At 47.0% G+C, this 19,099-nt stretch overlaps 1 protein-coding gene across 1 annotated transcript in view; it reads left to right on the top strand.

Annotated features, from left to right (window-relative positions):
- cntnap5b (contactin associated protein family member 5b) overlaps positions 1-10,456 on the top strand; it is a 63,577-nt gene extending 53,121 nt beyond the window's left edge. The window contains exons 19-25 of the mRNA XM_035521142.1: positions 1,238-1,462; positions 2,004-2,137; positions 3,017-3,104; positions 6,444-6,647; positions 7,215-7,289; positions 7,931-8,075; positions 10,366-10,456. Of these exons, the coding sequence (XP_035377035.1) occupies positions 1,238-1,462; positions 2,004-2,137; positions 3,017-3,104; positions 6,444-6,647; positions 7,215-7,289; positions 7,931-8,075; positions 10,366-10,456 (962 nt within the window). The remainder of the gene's footprint in view (positions 1-1,237; positions 1,463-2,003; positions 2,138-3,016; positions 3,105-6,443; positions 6,648-7,214; positions 7,290-7,930; positions 8,076-10,365) is intronic.
- The last annotated feature ends 8,643 nt before the right edge of the window (positions 10,457-19,099 follow it).

Genomic DNA, 19,099 nt, shown 5'->3' with positions numbered 1-19,099 from the left:
GCAATTTCTTGTATTAAAGGGAAAAAACGGATTAAAGAAAAAAATGATGAATGGGAGGGATAAGGAGCTGGCCTCCACTGATTGGACTTCATCCATCTAAGGACTAATAACCCTGCTTATTTGCTCATAATCTCCCACCATCACTCACATTTCCCAGGTAGACCACCGTTCTCCGGACAGGGTCCTAGAGCGTTCTCTGCTCTAAACGGATCGGCCTGAGCTCAGCAGCCGATTACCTAGCCCTGGGCAAGCGGGGCAGACGCTACACCGAGCGCAAAAACAGCCCTCTGGCGCTGCCGTTCGAAAACAAACCTTGATGCCCGGCCTAACAGAAAGGGATCATCCTTTCTTTGTTTTTTCCCACCTCGGGCCGGCGGTCATTTGTTCGCGTCACGTCCCACTTAAAAAAAAAAAAAAAAAAAAAAAAAAAAAAAAAAAAACTCATCCCCTTGTCAGGTGCTTTCGTCTTTGATCTCGCGCTTCCTCGTTAAAATTCTGCCGGTTTACAGTCGGACTCGTGTGTCAGGCTGTTCGGCACGGGGTGAAAGATCATGCAGGCATTTTCGTGAAATGTCTGAAAAGTTAGCGGTGTTAAATGACGTGAACAACGAGCATATATATATATATGCTCGTTGTTCACGTCATTTCTGAACGGAGTGCCAGATTGTACCAAACTGTCTCTGTCTTTTGTGTAATGAGGAATTCGAACCTGTGTTGGTTCACATTAACTCAGAGTGTCTCTCAGAAGATTCCAAGCAGGTGACCTGGATTTCAAAGTCTTGTGGAGTGTGGTGAGGCTTCAGGCCCTGTATCAAAGCCTGATCAAAGGAGAAGAGAGAAAAATATTCAATAATTACTAGCCTTACATTTCTCTCCTCCCATCCCTCCTTTCCTCTTAAATGAGGTGTCACTTAGAATAAGTCACTGCTGATTTTTCAAGAATTCCCCTCAAAAGGCCGTGACCTCAGCCGTCTCCACGGAAACCCCTTTTCGGGCGCCGTCCAGCCACGGCTCTGCTCGGACCTCCTTAATCAGACAGCGCCTCCGGCTCCAGCTCCGCCTCCCATAACGATATGCAAAGCTCTCCGCATAAATTAGCATACGCTTACGCCCCCCCCCGGCCGTTCATTCAAAGCGTCGGGCTCCGGCCCGCTCCGCTGCGTGTGATCGGTCGCTCAGCCGCGCGGGAGGACGGTGGTCCGTCACCTCACGGCCGCCTCTCCCTCTCCATCTCCAGAAGTCTCCGTGTCCTTCGAGAGCGGCACGTCGGTGACGTACACCTTCCAGGAGCCGTTCTCGGTGATGCGCAACAAGAGCAGGCAGTCGTCGGCCATCTACGCGCAGAGCAGCAAGTCGCGGGAGATCGTGGCGTTCCGGTTCCTCACCACGAAGGCCCCCGCCATGCTGATGACAGTCACCACCTACCACCAGCAGTACATGACCCTCATCCTGACGCATAACGGTACCTTTATCTCATCTCATAGTAGATCTTTTACATATCGATATTTTTTTCAGGTTGTTTTTTTTTTTTTTTTACAGTTTCGTGTTAGTCATATAGGTGGAACGTGGCTAGACACTCACAAATGTTATTTACATTTCAAACGACGTTTATGTCTGCTTGAATTCTTTCAGAGCTGTTTACTTTACAACTGTTTCTCTGACTAATCCTTGCTCGAGGTTATGGCAAGCGATCTAGTACCCACGATGGCTCCTAGACTGGATATAATGCAGTCGAAAATAAAGTTTTAAGTTGCGGAGCATGAGGTCTCACTGCCCAGGGCTGGGACCGTGGAGAATGGCAGGCTTACGTCCCACAAGCCGACGTGTCCTGGAAGTGCAGGGTGATTAAAGCGCAGGGGAAGAGAGATGTGTGTGAGCGGCAAACCCAGACACTCCGCCAAGGGAGCAATTATTTTCATCAGGGGCTGTGTCCGAGTCACATTTCTGTCCGAGCCGAAGGGACCTCGATGGTGTCTCGTTCATGTCTCAATTGTGTCTCGTAGGGAGTCTGCAGATTTGGTATAAACTTGACAGGGAGAAGCAGCCGGACGTATTCACGGCCACGCAGCACAGCCTGGCTAACGGACAGCTCCACAGAATACAGCTCCACAGAGAGGGCAGGGACATGTATGTGCAGGTAAGACTCATCCATCCATCCATCCATCCATCCATCCATCTGTCCTTCTACCCATCCATCCATCCATCCATTCTCTCCTCCCACCCGCGCTATCCTCCGCTCATACATCCATCCCGCCGGTCCGTCCTTCCATTCATCTACCCACCCATCTACCCATCCATCCACGCGTCCATCTAACCACCCATTCACGCATTTGTTTATCCACGTGCCCATTCATCCCTCTATCCGTCTGGCACGTGTCCCTGTCACAAGCAGACGTGCGCCGGCACACGGACGCGTGCACTAGTCTCGGCTACGTCGCAGAGCGGCTGAGCTCTGCGCAAAACCCAACCAATATTAAAGATTATACAGCACAAAAAGACGAGCCATTATTCTCCGTGATATATTCACGTCCTTAAAAAGACATGAAGTGTGACAAATACGATGTTGTCCCCCTTCCGGGAGATTTAAGAGCCTTCTCCCTCTCTGGCCGCGTTTCCTGCTTTTGATGAGTGCGCCGAGCGCAGGCCCCTGGGGCTCGGCGCGCTTTGTTAGCGAGATTTAAACCCCACCGCCTGCGGGCGGGTGGTCGGCTTGGAGCTGCGGATCAGCGCCGCGTTCCCGGCGCTACCTGACGCTCTCCTGCAGAATGCCACCGGCTAGCAGAGCAGGCGGCGACCCCAGCCGTGATGACACCGCTTAAGGAACGTTTCCGCCGGCATCTCAGAGTGATCGGTCGGGTGCGCAGGCTGCGTTATCTTCTAAGCTTGTTCGGCGGACCAAGGATGCCACACTCTGAAACTGCAGGCCAGAATAGCTACCACGTTACCTTTCGCTGTACTACAATATTGCTTTAACGATAAATTATCTTTCTCTCTCGCTCTTTCTCTGTCTTGTCAGGTTGATAAGGACGTCAACCAGAAATACAAGCTCTCCACAGACAGGGAGTTATACATGATAAGGTCTTTGACATTGGGAAGAGTCACAGGTAGGAAAGCTGATTAATTGGAGTGGGCAGATGAGGTTTTTTATCGTGTGACCCTGCGTGACCCCATCGCTGTGTCCAACTTTTTTTTAAACTGGATCTACATTTAAATGGTCCAAATACTTCTTGTTTCAACTGGGACCACTTTAAAACCTGTTTGTAATGATTATGGGATTATGATGTGGGAACCTATAATAACTGTTTAAGAAAAATTAAGCTCAGACTGAGAGCACCCTGGGGCTTCATTTTAAAGGTTGTAATTGCTCTTGGCGCAGTTTACGGTTTTACTGTGTTTAAGTCCGTTAAGAGCAGCTCTATTCAGAGCCGAGATTTTAATTTTTCTTTTTACAGTTTACAGGGTTCACTTTGTTACTTTCTCAGGGCCGTGCAATAATATTAACACCTTAATAAATTGTCAGTCATAATTGATAAGATGAATTGGGGCACCACCCTGATTGACAGGGAAAATGAATAATCATTAATTTAGTAATGATTATTAATTATTGTAACATTGCTGCTGGCCCGAGTGCCTCAGGGCGTGAGGCAGGACGCACAGACTCCCTTGGCAGTGTGAAACATTTAATGACATTAAACATGCAGAACAAGGGTGGCACTCACATATAACACAGAGGGAAAACATGACTGTGCACTTAACGTTAAACATAGAACACCGATTACACAAAACAACATTACGGCTATACTAATCAGGATTGACACAGACGTAGCGACAATGACCAACAAAGGGAACACACATGGACAGGGGTTTAAATAGACACAAGACATTAACATTAAACCCTGCATGTGTGTGCAGTCCCGGGGGCGGGGTTGGTTACAACACACACACAGTACATGTGGATCCCCCTGCACGCTGCAGGCCGTACCACGTGACTTACTGGGGAGGAGCAGTCCGTGACAGTTATGTGTAACGCGTGTGACCCGAGTACCGAAGGGTATGGAGCAGGACGCACAGACTTCCTCAACAAGGACGGAGATTTAATTGAAAGATATAAACACAACAGCAGTCACACGTATTACAAATAAGGAACATGAAATGGTTAACAAACAGACACGATAATCAGGAATACATGTAATAATGACAGCGTTAACATTTAACATTAATACGCTACACCAACAATGACCAACGATACCGCACACACTAACAAGGGTTTAAATATACAGACAAGACGAGGTGCAGGTGTGTGCAGGTGTGTGTAGGCGTGGCCACAAACATATCCTCCCAAGTCACGTGGTGGGCCAAACCCTGTGACTCGCGGGAGGTGAGCGTTCCGTGACATTATGACCAGGCATAAGTTTGACAACGTGATTATTTCTCGTCTACCAAAAATTAGAATACCACTGTTGAATCGCAAGCGTTATAACTAAGGGTAGGTTTCTTGAATAAAGAACAGAACATGCGTAAGACCATTGAGTACAATGTTAATAATGACCAGGGGTACTGAGTTCACTAAAATCACTATAGTAACACAAACATCATAACGTAACCAAAATGAACCCAAATGACATTCGTGATGGACCAAACATGCCGAATTAAATAAGGAGGTTAAGGAAAGGGCAGAGGAACATAAGGTAGATAAAAAAAGAACAGACCTGTTGTTTAAGTAATGCGAGAGCGCACTAATTAGGACGGCATAGGCTGCAGAGCAGATGGGAAAAAGGAGTTAACTGGTCCAATTTTAAGGTATAAACACTACAATTAACTGCTGATACAAACTGGCCACAGGAAATGCCAGTACCTCCCAATCTGAGAGGCGCCAAGAGGGTTCACTTTCTGCAGCGTTGCTGGTTCGGCCCTGCGCGAAGAATATAGACCAGTAACACTAAAGCAATCAGGCTTTCCTGATCCGTGGAATTGGATTTCCAGAGATGGCCTGGACTTTTCCGGCAGGCCTTCCAGAAGCAGGAGTCTCGGTACCGGTGTTTACACAGGCCACCCTCCCTCACCTTCGACGTCGGCTCTAGAAGGCCGAACGATGAAACCTCAGTCTCTGTAAAGAAAACAGGGAGGATTTGGTTGATCGCAAGCGTACGCTGCGAAAGCACAAATTCTGATGGACACAAACACAAAATAAGGAACTAAACATAACAAAGAAGTGAAATAAAGTAACAAGAAACTTATGTTTTCACCGCTTAGCGAGAGGCTGTCGGCTTAGTTTCAAAAGGAAAGCTTAAGTCTTGGTTTCTTCTTGCTGCAGTTCTAATAACTTACTAGTGGTCCCCCCTCCCTCCATGTTTCCCACGCTGCACTCGCTAGGAGGGGGGGGTCAACGTTTATCAGGTATATGCTGAGGAAATTCCATGCCTTGATTCATGTATATTCAATAGCATTTGTTTTAACAATAGGGAAAAATAATTCCTTGGAAGGTTCACCACAAATCGATTCAACAAAAGAAAATATTCCTTTTCGTACAGTTTCGTACCTCAGAATGAAGTTTACAAACAAAAGTATCAAACCCTAGGATGGGTGAAGGGATGAGATAGATATTTAATAATAGTTATTTTAATATTTAATATTTTTTTGAATTTACAAATTATGGATTTAATATATTTTGTCTAATTGGTTCATATAAGATTTCTAGTAAACACAGGAGTGGTCCATAAATTGTTTACACTGCACATGAGGTAAGCAACATAAAAGTGAATTGATTATGCAAATTGATAATGAACAAGTAATGAAGAGAATAATGAATCAGTGGACAATTATTAAGTATTAGAAGCAAAAATCACAATTTGACGATTATATTAAGATAGTTGTACATTCCTGGCTGATTACCATTTGGCATCATAGTCGGTTAAAGTTATTACTTTGTGAAGCTGTGGGAAAATAAATATATATAACTGTGACCATATCTTTGTGTGATGAGAAAAGCTGGTTGTTCTGGTATGTTTCTGAGCCTGAATGGAATTTATGGTCACAGTTCCTCGGAGCATAACCAGGCTGGTAAGAGGTTCCTGCGTTCCAATCTGTGGGTTTATGATACCCTGGAAGTGGGGGAAGGGTCAGAGAGCAAGGTCAGCGTGATAAGCCGTCATCTGGGCAGATTTTGGCTTTGTGGCTAGGTGTCATGTGCCAGAGGGGTCCTGGTTCCTGTCCGTTGGCTGGGGGCAATAGAAATTCCACCCTGACCAGACCAAAGTTTCATCAGAGGAATAAATTGTAGATTATCTTCACTACAGCCATAACAAGCCATAATTACATGGAAACTGAATGCAAACAGTACCACAGTTTGGGAGGGTGTTGTTTTTATAAGACTGTCTGTTTAAACTGTTTGTTTTTTAAAAGATGCGCAGATCTGTAGTCATTTGTTGTTCTTTTATTTACAGGCCGAGCAGGTGTGGATGAGGAGGTACTACAGGCAGGATCGAGAGGTTTCGTTGGCTGCCTGTCATCAGTCCAGTTCAATCACCTGGCCCCGCTGAAGGCCGCCATACTGAATCGAGGCAGCTCATTGGTCAGCGTGCTTGGCAACCTGGTGGAGTCCAACTGCGGAGAGCTGGCCGACAAATCCTCCTCGCGCTCGCTGTCGGGTGGGAGCCATTTCCCAGTGACTCAAACGTGTGCGGCGGGGTCATTGGCGGCCTCGGTTGCTGCGTGAAGAGCTCAGCAGTTGATTGGTTTAGGGGCCTGGTTGCCATGTTGCTGCAGCTTTAAAACTCAAAACCCTCTCAGGATTGCTCCGATGGAAGGAGATACACCACTGGTCACTTATAGACAAGTTTGTCTTGTGGCTGAGGTCCAGGGACCTTTGACCTTTGTTTCACCCTGTTGGCTGTATTCTGGCACTCAGTCCCCACCCAAACCTTCACATCTAAAAAAAATAATAATAATAAAAAAAAAAAAAAAAAAAAAATATATATATATATATATATATATATATATATATATATATATATATATATATACATACACACACACACACACACACACACACATCTCCCTTAGGAACTTAAAGCAAACAGCCAGTGCAGCTGGATTTTAAAAAACGAACCCTTTACTTTTCTGCCTGTTTTAATGACTTCGATATGGCTATAAGGGAATGAGTGAGTTAGCCACCCGCTAATTCCTCATATTCCACTTTGTTTTCCTGTCCTCAGACAGCACGGGTGAGAAGGAGCGGGGGCAGGAGCGCCTGAAGAACGCGGAGCGCAGCGACTCGGCGGTGATCGGAGGTGGGAGTCACCACTTCTACCTGCTTCCCCCCCCCCCCCCCCCCCCATCACCTTCCTTCCCATCACCCTCCATGTCCCCGAGTTCCTCGGAGAAGTAAACACGAAGGACGCGGACAGAGACGTAATTGCTCAGCTGGACGGAGCCGTGGCGCGGTTCAGTCCCAGGGCTAATGAGTTAGCCCGTCGAGCGCTAAGACGGCACGCGCGGAGTTCTCCTTACCGAGTGGCGAGTCTGTCAGACGTCACGTCATACTCGGCGTGACGTCCTGAACGGGACGCCGCACGTGATAAAAAGACGCTGCAAATGAAGTCTCCGTTTCTCGTTCTCCCGGTCTCTCCCTTTCTCCCTCCGTCTCACGCTCCCTCTCGTGCACTGTCTCCGTTTCTCTCTCTTATTCTCCTGCTCTGTCTCTGTTTGTCTCATTCGTGTTCTTTCTCCTCAATTTTCTTCTTTTTCTTTTTCTTTCTCACATTTGCTCGTACTCTCTCTCTCTTCCTCTCTCTCTCTCTCTTCCTCTCTCTCTCTTTTCCTCTCTCTCTCTCTCTCTCTCTCTCTCTCTCTCTCGCTCTCTCTCTCTCTCTCTCTCTCCCTGCAGGTTTGATCGCCGCCCTGCTTCTTGTCTTGCTCTGCGTGGCGGCAGCCATGACCCGGGTCCTGCACCGCTGCCGGCGCGAGCGCACCCCGGCCCCGTCTGCCGCGAGAGAGAAGGACCCGCCCACCCGGCCCGAGCTCCTCTACCGCGCTGACCTCGGCCCGCGCGCCGCCATCAGGGACAGCAGGAAGGAGTACTTCATATGACCCTCGACCTTCGGCCCCCCCGTAACCCCCCGCGCTGAGTGACCCGGCACTGGCCCCGCGTTCAGGGAGGAGGGCGGGAGGCTGGCCACGCCCGCAGGACCCGGGCCATGGCCCCTGACCCCTCCCCCCTGCGTACAGGCTGCAGCGAGCCTGTTCGAGCTGCATTTCATGACCTCTGTAGGTAGCAGGTAGCAGGCAGGGCCAGTTGCAATGGGATGCGACCGAGGCGCTAAACTCAGGGGGCGTGGCAAAGTACAAAGCCCCTTTATCGATGTCAAGAGACCAACGGAGACCAGGCTGATCTCATTACTGCTCGGGCAGCGCCATGCAAGTGTCACTGACTCTCAAACAGCAGCCGGCCCGGCGGAGGCCCGCTGAACGCTTCTGATCTTCTGTTCGCCGCCAGGGTTCACGGACAGTACAGAGGGGTTGGATGGCTGGTTACACAACACTGAGTTGTGGACTGAGATCTGTAGATGGGTGGGGGCCGTGGGTGGGGGCTTGTGTGTAATCAGGTGAAATTGGTCCAGAAGGATTTATCAGAAAGAGTTGAAAAAAAAAAAAACATACAAAAAACACATACATACTAATGTGTGCATTAATACATATCATGTGTCTAGACTGAGAGCTTTGGTAGAATGCTCACTAGCCCCCACTGGTGAATATTCAACTCTGAAATAGGTCACACACACACACACACACACACACACACACACACATACACACACATCTCCATTCTTTGTGCCCCGTCAGTTCTTACTGCATAGTGAAACACTGGCTGAATACTGAATTAACCAGGAGAGTCCCACCACACACACACACGGACGGACGCGTGCGTAGAGGGGCTCTCGCCCTGGACGTGGCCCCACCCAGCATCCTTGCTACTGTTTCTTCCCACTGTGTCTACAGCTCCACCTGGACCTCTCAAGGGAGGTTCATTAAAAGCGCTGCTCCTCCAGACTACCCCGTGCCTCGGTTCCTCACTTCTGATAACAACAGCAGACACGAGAAGCAGTCGGATCGCTGTTTAACACCCATGACCTTTCAGTTGTGGCCCGTATAGAAGTAACCGTCGCTGATATGCCATCTTTTCAATGGCGGCTAAATTATCCAGTAAACAATTAACATGACACTTGGGGATAAGGGAAACTTCCCATCCTAAAAGCGGACTGGTCGAGATGCTGAAACATTGCGTTTGCGTAAAAAGATGCTTGGACCAGCGTTCATTTGGAAGTCCAGTCTCATCTGGACTTGCCGAGTGAAACGACGGCCCGGTTTCTTTGTGTGCCGCGGCGGCACCATTTCCGAGAGCGCTTCCCGTTGCTTAGCATTTGTCTCCGGAGAGGACAATACGTTTTTGTTTGAAATCGTGTTAGGCTATTTAAAGCGCTCGCGTAGCCTGCACAGGCACAGACAATCACGGAGCAGAAGCCGATGTAAGGCTCGTCTTTACAGGAACGCGTTTGTTTCTCTACCTAAGACTTTATACCGTGCATTCAGAAGCAGGTGAAACGTGTACCTGAAACATAAATACACCCCTGCCCTAAAGGACGCGTTAAAAACAGAAAAACTGATGTAATCCGACCACACCTGAGACCACCAGATGTATAACATATTTTGCTCAATCAGTTAGCAACAGCCCCAGAGGTGTGGAAGACTTCCAGGTCACCTCACTGATGTATACGTACCTCCTGCTCTGAGTACATGGCTAATACAGCACTTAACTGGGATGTTTCCATTCCACGGATGGCGACCCGGGGGGCTCGTGTGTCCGAGCGGCGAGCAGACGTACTGACGGCGAGCGGACGTACCGACGGCGCGTGACGGTAGCAGGGGCCCAAACATCCAGATGATGCGTGTCCTGACCTAGAACACCGCCCCCCCCCCCTCCAGACACGCACACGCCAGCCCTGCGCAACCCTTAAAAAGGGACCCGGACCACCGCCACGCAGTTTTGTTCCAGTTCCTTCCTTCTTCCCTCCGGCTGCGGCTCCGAGCGGTCAGGATCCTGCCTAAATCTCCCCCTAAAGTGGAGCTCACGGCGAGGTTCCTTTTCAGCCACTTCAACCCTCAGAAACGGCGCCTTTTTTTCTTTTTTGTGCTGCGTTTTTGTTTTGTTGTTTTGCGCTGTTCAGAAGCCGCTGGGTTTTTGTCAGTGGAGCCTCTCGACAGAAAATAAAAAGTCTGTGACTCGGGACCTCTGGAACGGAACCGCGTGGATCGGATGGATCGCGTGGATGTTCTCTTCCAGAAGGTTCCTGATCTGTTTCCCTGCAGGTGGGGATGGATCTTGGGCATGGCTGTCAACATGACCGCCTCAGGCCAGTGTGAGAAGCCGTTTGGAGTGACGACTCTCGATGCTGCCTAGGACCGCACAGACAGCCATGACCTTTTTCTAATTGGCGACAGTAACGGGCGTGGGTACCTCACCGCTCGGACAGCACGGAATAAAAGCGGTGGCTCCAGAGTTTCGGCGGCCACGTACGGTCGGCCCGCCGCCCGCTCGCGTTCAGACATGTCTGGGCAAGAGACAGGCCGGAATGTCAGAGCCGTACATGCTCAGGAGCCGTGATGATGGCAGTGCAGAGCTGACACGCCAGCTGACGAGGGATACAGCTGAGCGGCGCGTCCGCCTCCACACGCATAAGCGTTTTTTTGTTGTTGTTTTTTTTACTGGCCCGCAAAGGCCAATCAGTTTCTCTGATACAGCTAACATCCAGAACAGAAACGCAAGTTTCATAAGTATCGCCGAGGTTTTGGAAAACCTTCATAAAACAGATATGAGCTTGTGATGTCTTGTACGATAGAGCTATAGAAAAAACTGCACTGGCTCTCAGCGAACAAAGTATCTGTGTACGTGACGACATAAGCATCCTGAGATTACGCTTCATCAGAAATTCAGACTCCGTGTGCTTGTAAGTGTCTAGTTAGTGGCTGGGGCCTCTATCCAGAGTCTTTGTGTGGATGAGCTTTTTCCGGACTTTTACTAAATCGGTCTTGATGGCCGTCGGTCTTGAAACGCATGCTGGAACTCATGGGGACAGACAACGCACATGACACAATTTCTGACTATCTGCACTTTCCGAGATCTCGTGGGCCGTTAATGTCAGCTATGTCATGGGGCTCCACGCAGCTTTTCTTTTATTTTTAATCTCAGCAAAAATCTGACAATGACGAAAAAACTAAAAAGTTGCCTGAACTTATTTTTAAAGTGCAGTTACCTCTTTTAAACATGGTTCAAACCTCACACACTCTTGTCGACCTGTAAAATGTATTTAAAAAATATCTGTTTATTTCAGGCTTGTTTTTTATGGCGAGAGATGTACAGCAGTATTGTAAACAAATGTATATTTATTGACAGTAAAGAGATGTTTTTACAGCTTTATGTGCCGAGTTGTTGTGCGTCTTCTTTTTGTGACTTGATAAAATGGTGGATTAAAGAATTGCTACACTCACCATCTGTCCCTACATTGAAGGACTTGGCAAAGACCAAGGTACAAGTAATATTAATAATAATAGTAATACAGATACGTTAAGTAACATTACAAATGGAAGTGATATGCTAACATTTAAAAAAGGTTTTAAAAGAGTTACAAAAGAATTGGTTCCATCTTTCGGCAGCATAACAACTAAAAGTTGCATCTCCATGTTTGGTTCTCGGTCTAGATGCTACTAGCTGACCGGGTGCCCTCTTTCTGAGAGGACTGCTGGATTTGTACTCTTCAAGTAGATCAGTGATGTATTGTTGGTCCTTGGGCCATTCAGTGAGTTATATACAATTAGACGTAATTTAAGATCTATTCTGTAGTGAAGTGACGGCTATTGTAAGGATCCAAGAATTGGAGTAATGTGGTCAGTTCTTTTTTGTTCTGGTAAGAATTTTCTCAGATGTACTTTGAATAAACTGGAATGATTTAATTGTAGACACCAGCATACCGACTATTGTAGTATTACGATCTGCTGGGGATAGAAGCTTGAATTGGTTTCTCTAGATTCTGTAAAACAATAAATGTTAAACTTTGATGTATTCCTGAGATGGTAAACGTCTGCCTTTTTATTGATTTGACTGTTATCCATCGTTATCTTTATTCTTCAGAGTTCTCATGTCAAGACTCTTTGCTCTGTACTGCCATATCTAATCTCTGTATTTTCAGTGTTTCATTGTAGAAAGCTTCCTTTCATCAAGTTGTTTATCAGCACTGTAGGTACTGACAAAAAGATTTGATTGAATCTGTTGATAGAACCGGCATATCTAAAATAAGATATTTTGCCAATCTGACCTTGTGACAGCATATAGACATTGAACAGGAGGGGTCCAAGAATGGATCCTTGTGGGACACCACAAGTATGATTGCTAATGTCATTGAAGTAGCACCTACCATTCAAATTTACTGTAAACAAGCTAAGGACTGTTCCATATAGAATTATACAGTTTTCCATTTTGGCTAAGTTGATGCTAGATCAGATCCAAGCAGTAGCTCAGGTCAAGGGCTTGGAATCAGAGGGTCATAAGTGACTTCTGACAAATTTTACAGGAGAGCACAAATAGATTTCAGCTGTCTTTTTTCTTAACATCCATAAATGTAACTGTTTTTTTTTTTAGTCAAAATGTCACTTATGCCTGTTTGGTTCCAAGCCCTCAAGATATTCTGCCTGTCAGTGCTCAGATGAATGGCATTCAAGATCTGTATGAGGGCACTCTGTGCTGTGGTGTGGCTGGAACCCCAAACAGGACTCAGAAGCAGACATTTTCAAGGATTTGCTGAACTGCTTGCAGGCATCTTTGTGTATTCTTTTACCTACAAATGAGACATTTAAAATTGGTCTCTAATTATTTACAATAACTTTTGACATCAAATTTTTTTCTTCTCTTTTTTAAAAAGAGTATTAATCATGGCAATTTTTGGCAGTCCAGGAAAGCTGACAAGTGTAACGATCTGTTCAATAATTGCAATAAATCCATTAATATCCTGCCAAAGAGTTCTTTTACAAAGCAAGCTGGCAAGATGTCAAGACTCCAGATGAATGATTTCAGACGTTGGACCATTTCCTCAGTCAGTAGCAATGGATTCAGACATAGTATTAATCTTCTTATTGTGAGGGAGTTTGTGTTGTCGGTTGTTTGGTAGTGATGACGTCTGAATTTTGGGATTTTAGCACTGAGGAATGTTGCATATTTATATGTAGCTCAGAGGTTATCAGCTCTAGTGGCTTTACTAGTATGTCATAGTCTGGGAATTAATTAAGTAGGAGTATTATTGATGTTTTTATTGATGATGACAGAAAAGTAGGACAGTACTGAACTCTTAGTAGTCCACTCACCCAGGTGAATTAGTCCCCTCACCCTGATGAGTTAGTTCACTAAACCAGGTGAGTTATCCCCCTCACCCGGATGGACTAGCCCACTCACCCAGGTGAGTTCGCCCCCTCACCCTGATGGACTAGCCCACTCACCCAGGTGGGTTAGCCCCCTCACCCTGATGGACTAACCCACTCGCCCACTAGCCCACTGACTCTCTTTTTGAAGGGAGGAGTCAAAGTGGAGAATCTGCACACATTCGAGCATGAGCAAATAAATCCACTGCTGGCACATGTGTCGAGTCAGAAAGAGCAGAGCACGCTGCTGGAGGTCGTGTTTTTCCCACTATGACACACCTGAATCGGTTCATGGGGGGCTTGGTAATTGCCTGACTAATTATATGTATTGATCCAAGGGTGTTTGAGCAGGACGAGCCCAGGAAGCCAGCTAGAGAGGGAGTTTGAGCAAGCTTGAGATTGGAATGTGCTGAAGTCTCTAATGATTAGGTGGTGGAGTCCAGACTCAGATCAGACTCAGCAGGTTGTCTTAGCTACTACAAAGAGAGCAACGTTATCCCTATGCAAAATGGCACACTAATATTCATCACCACTCCTAGACCTCACAGCACACTACTATACAACACCACTACACATCACAGCACACTGCTATACAACACCACTACACACCACAGCACACTGCTATACAACACCATTACACATCACAGCACACTACTATACAACACCAATACACACCACAGCACACTGCTATGCAACACCATTACACATCACAGCACACTACTATACAACACCACTACACACCACAGCACACTGCTATACAACACCACTACACACCACAGCACACTGCTATACAACACCAATACACACCACAGCACACTGCTATCAACACCATTACACATCACAGCACACTGCTATACAACATCATTACACATCACAGCACACTGCTATACAACACCACTACACACCACAGCACACTGCTATACAACACCATTACACATCACAGCACACTGCTATACAACACCACTACACACCACAGCACACTGCTATACAACATCATTACACATCACAGCATACTGCTATACAACACCACTACACACCACAGCACACTGCTATACAACAGCATTACACAACACAGCACACTGCTATACAACAGCATTACACATCACAGCACACTGCTATACAACACCACTACACACCACAGCACACTGCTATACAACACCAATACACACCACAGCACACTGCTATCAACACCATTACACATCACAGCACACTGCTATACAACATCATTACACATCACAGCACACTGCTATACAACACCACTACACACCACAGCACACTGCTATACAACAGCATTACACAACACAGCACACTGCTATACAACAGCATTACACATCACAGCACACTGCTATACAACACCACTACACACCACAGCACACTGCTATACAACACCATTACACATCACAGCACACTGCTATACAACACCAATACACACCACAGCACACTGCTATACAACATCATTACACATCACAGCACACTACTATACAACACCACTACACACCACAGCACACTGCTATACAACATCATTACACATCACAGCACACTGCTATACAACACCAATACACACCACAGCACACTGCTATGCAACACCATTACACATCACAGCACACTACTATACAACACCACTACACACCACAGCACACTGCTATACAACACCACTACACACCACAGCACACTGCTATACAACACCAATACACACCACAGCACACTGCTATGCAACACCATTACACACCACAGCACATTGCTATACAACATCATTACACACCACAGCACACTGCTATACAACACCACTACACACCACAGCACACTGCTATACAACACCAATAAACACCACAGCACACTGCTATCAACACCATCACACATCACAGCACACTGCTATCAACACCATTACACATCACAGCACACTGCTATCAACACCATTACACATCACAGCACACTGCTATACAACATCATTACACATCACAGCACACTGCTATCAACACCATTACACATCACAGCACACTGCTATACAACACCACTACACACCACAGCACACTGCTATACAACACCACTACACACCACAGCACACTGCTATACAACAGCATTACACAACACAGCACACTGCTATACAACACCACTACACATCACAGCACACTGCTATACAACACCACTACACATCACAGTACACTGCTATACAACACCACTACACACCACAGTACACTGCTATACAACACCACTACACACCACAGCACACTGCTATACAACACCACTACACACCACAGCACACTGCTATACAACACCACTACACATCACAGTACACTGCTATACAACACCACTACACACCACAGCACACTGCTATACAACACCACTACACACCACAGCACACTGCAATACAACACCACTATACACCACAGCACACTACTATACAAAACCACTACACACCACAGCACACTGCTATACAACACCACTACACATCACAGTACACTGCTATACAACACCACTACACACCACAGCACACTGCTATACAACACCACTACACACCACAGCACACTGCTATACAACACCAATACACACCACAGCACACTGCTATCAACACCATTACACATCACAGCACACTGCTATACAACATCATTACACATCACAGCACACTGCTATACAACACCACTACACACCACAGCACACTGCTATACAACAGCATTACACATCACAGCACACTGCTATCAACACCATTACACATCACAGCACACTGCTATCAACACCATTACACATCACAGCACACTGCTATACAACATCATTACACATCACAGCACACTGCTATCAACACCATTACACATCACAGCACACTGCTATACAACACCACTACACACCACAGCACACTGCTATACAACACCACTACACACCACAGCACACTGCTATACAACAGCATTACACAACACAGCACACTGCTATACAACACCACTACACATCACAGCACACTGCTATACAACACCACTACACATCACAGTAAACTGCTATACAACACCACTACACACCACAGCACACTGCTATACAGCACCACTACACACCACAGCACACTGCTATACAACACCACTACACACCACAGCACACTGCTATACAACACCACTACACATCACAGTACACTGCTATACAACACCACTACACACCACAGCACACTGCTATACAACACCACTACACACCACAGCACACTGCTATACAACACCACTACACACCACAGCACACTGCTATGCAACACCACTACACACCACAGCACACTGCTATCAACACCATTACACATCACAGCACACTGCTATACAACATCATTACACATCACAGCACACTGCTATCAACACCATTACACATCACAGCACACTGCTATACAACACCACTACACACCACAGCACACTGCTATACAACACCACTACACACCACAGCACACTGCTATACAACAGCATTACACAACACAGCACACTGCTATACAACACCACTACACATCACAGCACACTGCTATACAACACCACTACACATCACAGTAAACTGCTATACAACACCACTACACACCACAGAGCACACTGCTATACAACACCACTACACACCACAGCACACTGCTATACAACACCAATACACATCACAGTACACTGCTATACAACACCACTACACATCACAGCACACTGCTATACAACACCACTACACACCACAGAGCACACTGCTATACAACACCACTACACACCACAGCACACTGCTATCAACACCATTACACATCACAGCACACTGCTATACAACATCATTACACATCACAGCACACTGCTATCAACACCATTACACATCACAGCACACTGCTATACAACACCACTACACACCACAGCACACTGCTATACAACACCACTACACACCACAGCACACTGCTATACAACAGCATTACACAACACAGCACACTGCTATACAACACCACTACACATCACAGCACACTGCTATACAACACCACTACACATCACAGTAAACTGCTATACAACACCACTACACACCACAGCACACTGCAATACAACACCACTACACATCACAGTACACTGCTATACACCACTACACACCACAGCACACTGCTATACAACACCACTACACACCACAGCACACTGCTATACAACACCAATACACACCACAGCACACTGCTATACAACACCACTACACACCACAGCACACTGCTGTACAACACCACTACACACCACAGTACACTGCTATACAACACCACTACACACCACAGCACACTGCTATACAACACCACTACACACCACAGCACACTGCTATACAACACCACTACACATCACAGTACACTGCTATACAACACCACTACACACCACAGCACACTGCTATACAACACCACTACACACCACAGCACACTGCTATACAACACCAATACACACCACAGCACACTGCTGTACAACACCACTACACTTGCGTCATTCGCCACAAAAATCCCCAAACTCTCCTCTTGCCAGCTGCCTAGCCACAGACTATTATCCTACACAAAAGTGCAGGAGGTTATGATCTCACACCACTCGTAATGTAGAAAGGCTCTGTCTTGCTGTTAACCCAAGGATTTCGCTCCAAGCGAGATGAGCTCCCGGATGCATAACAGCTGGAACAACTGTCGGGAGGTCCTAGTCTCAACCCCCCCCCCCTCCGTGGTACGTTATTTTCATCACGGCGCACATTTATGGCTCGGAGTTTAAGGGCCTACTCATGTTCACTGTATGGATCGTTAGCGTTTGCTGTTGCGTCAAAGGACATTTCCTCATTAAGGCTGCTGACATCACGGGAAATGTGGCTTTGATGAATTGCAAGTAGCAGAAGGAGCACGCGCACGCTATTTTACGTTGCTGTAATTCGTGTTTCATTTTATGCTTTTCATTCCAAGCCGCTGCGTCTGTGAGGTGAAGACGGGCATCCAGGTGATTACACAATTGGGTGACGCTGTGTGTGTGTGTGTGTGTGTGTGTGTGCCTTAAACCCTTCCAGCGCATCACTTTTTTGAGTCACGAGGGAAGATGCACCGGAGCAATGTACACGAAGCGTGAACTAATAATAATAAGGTGTCCGGGCCAGCCAGGACGATGGGTCTGGATTTATGTAGCGAGCATCCACGCTGGCACCAGCAGGGCGGGATGCCAACGCCATCACTCTGCCCTCATTAGTATGAGAGAAGTGCAGTTCTCTCCCCGTCTGGCTGTCATATACATGTGACCCAGCTTTCACGTATATCACTCCTTTTGTCTCACCGTTGTCTCCTCAACGTCTCCCTCCGACCGCCCCACCCTGCCTCGCGGCACCCCTCCGGAGACCACCTGCCTCTCGCTCGCTTGCGCTCTCTCTCTCTCTCTCTCTCTCTCTCTCTCTCTCTCTCTCTCTCTCTCTCTCTCTCTCTCTCTCTCTCTCTCTCTCTCTCTCTCTCTCCTTCCCTCCCTCTACTGGTTTCCTCAAGGTGAGGGGAACATAAATCAGACCGCTGCCCTGCGGCAGCAGACACGGATCATGCGGGCGTTTTATTAGGCTCCTTCAGGGGCTCGGAGTGTGATGGATTAAGCCGTAAGTAGCGAATAATGTTCAGACAGACGAAGATAAGCGGGTCCCGGGGGGTGTGGGGGGGGGGGGGCAGGTTCTGTGTATA

The sequence above is a fragment of the Electrophorus electricus genome, chromosome 21 (genome assembly GCF_013358815.1).
Source record: "Electrophorus electricus isolate fEleEle1 chromosome 21, fEleEle1.pri, whole genome shotgun sequence".
NCBI lineage: Eukaryota > Metazoa > Chordata > Actinopteri > Gymnotiformes > Gymnotidae > Electrophorus > Electrophorus electricus.
The sequence above is the reverse complement of the archived record's forward strand: the minus strand, read 5'-3'. Positions and strand labels throughout refer to the sequence as shown.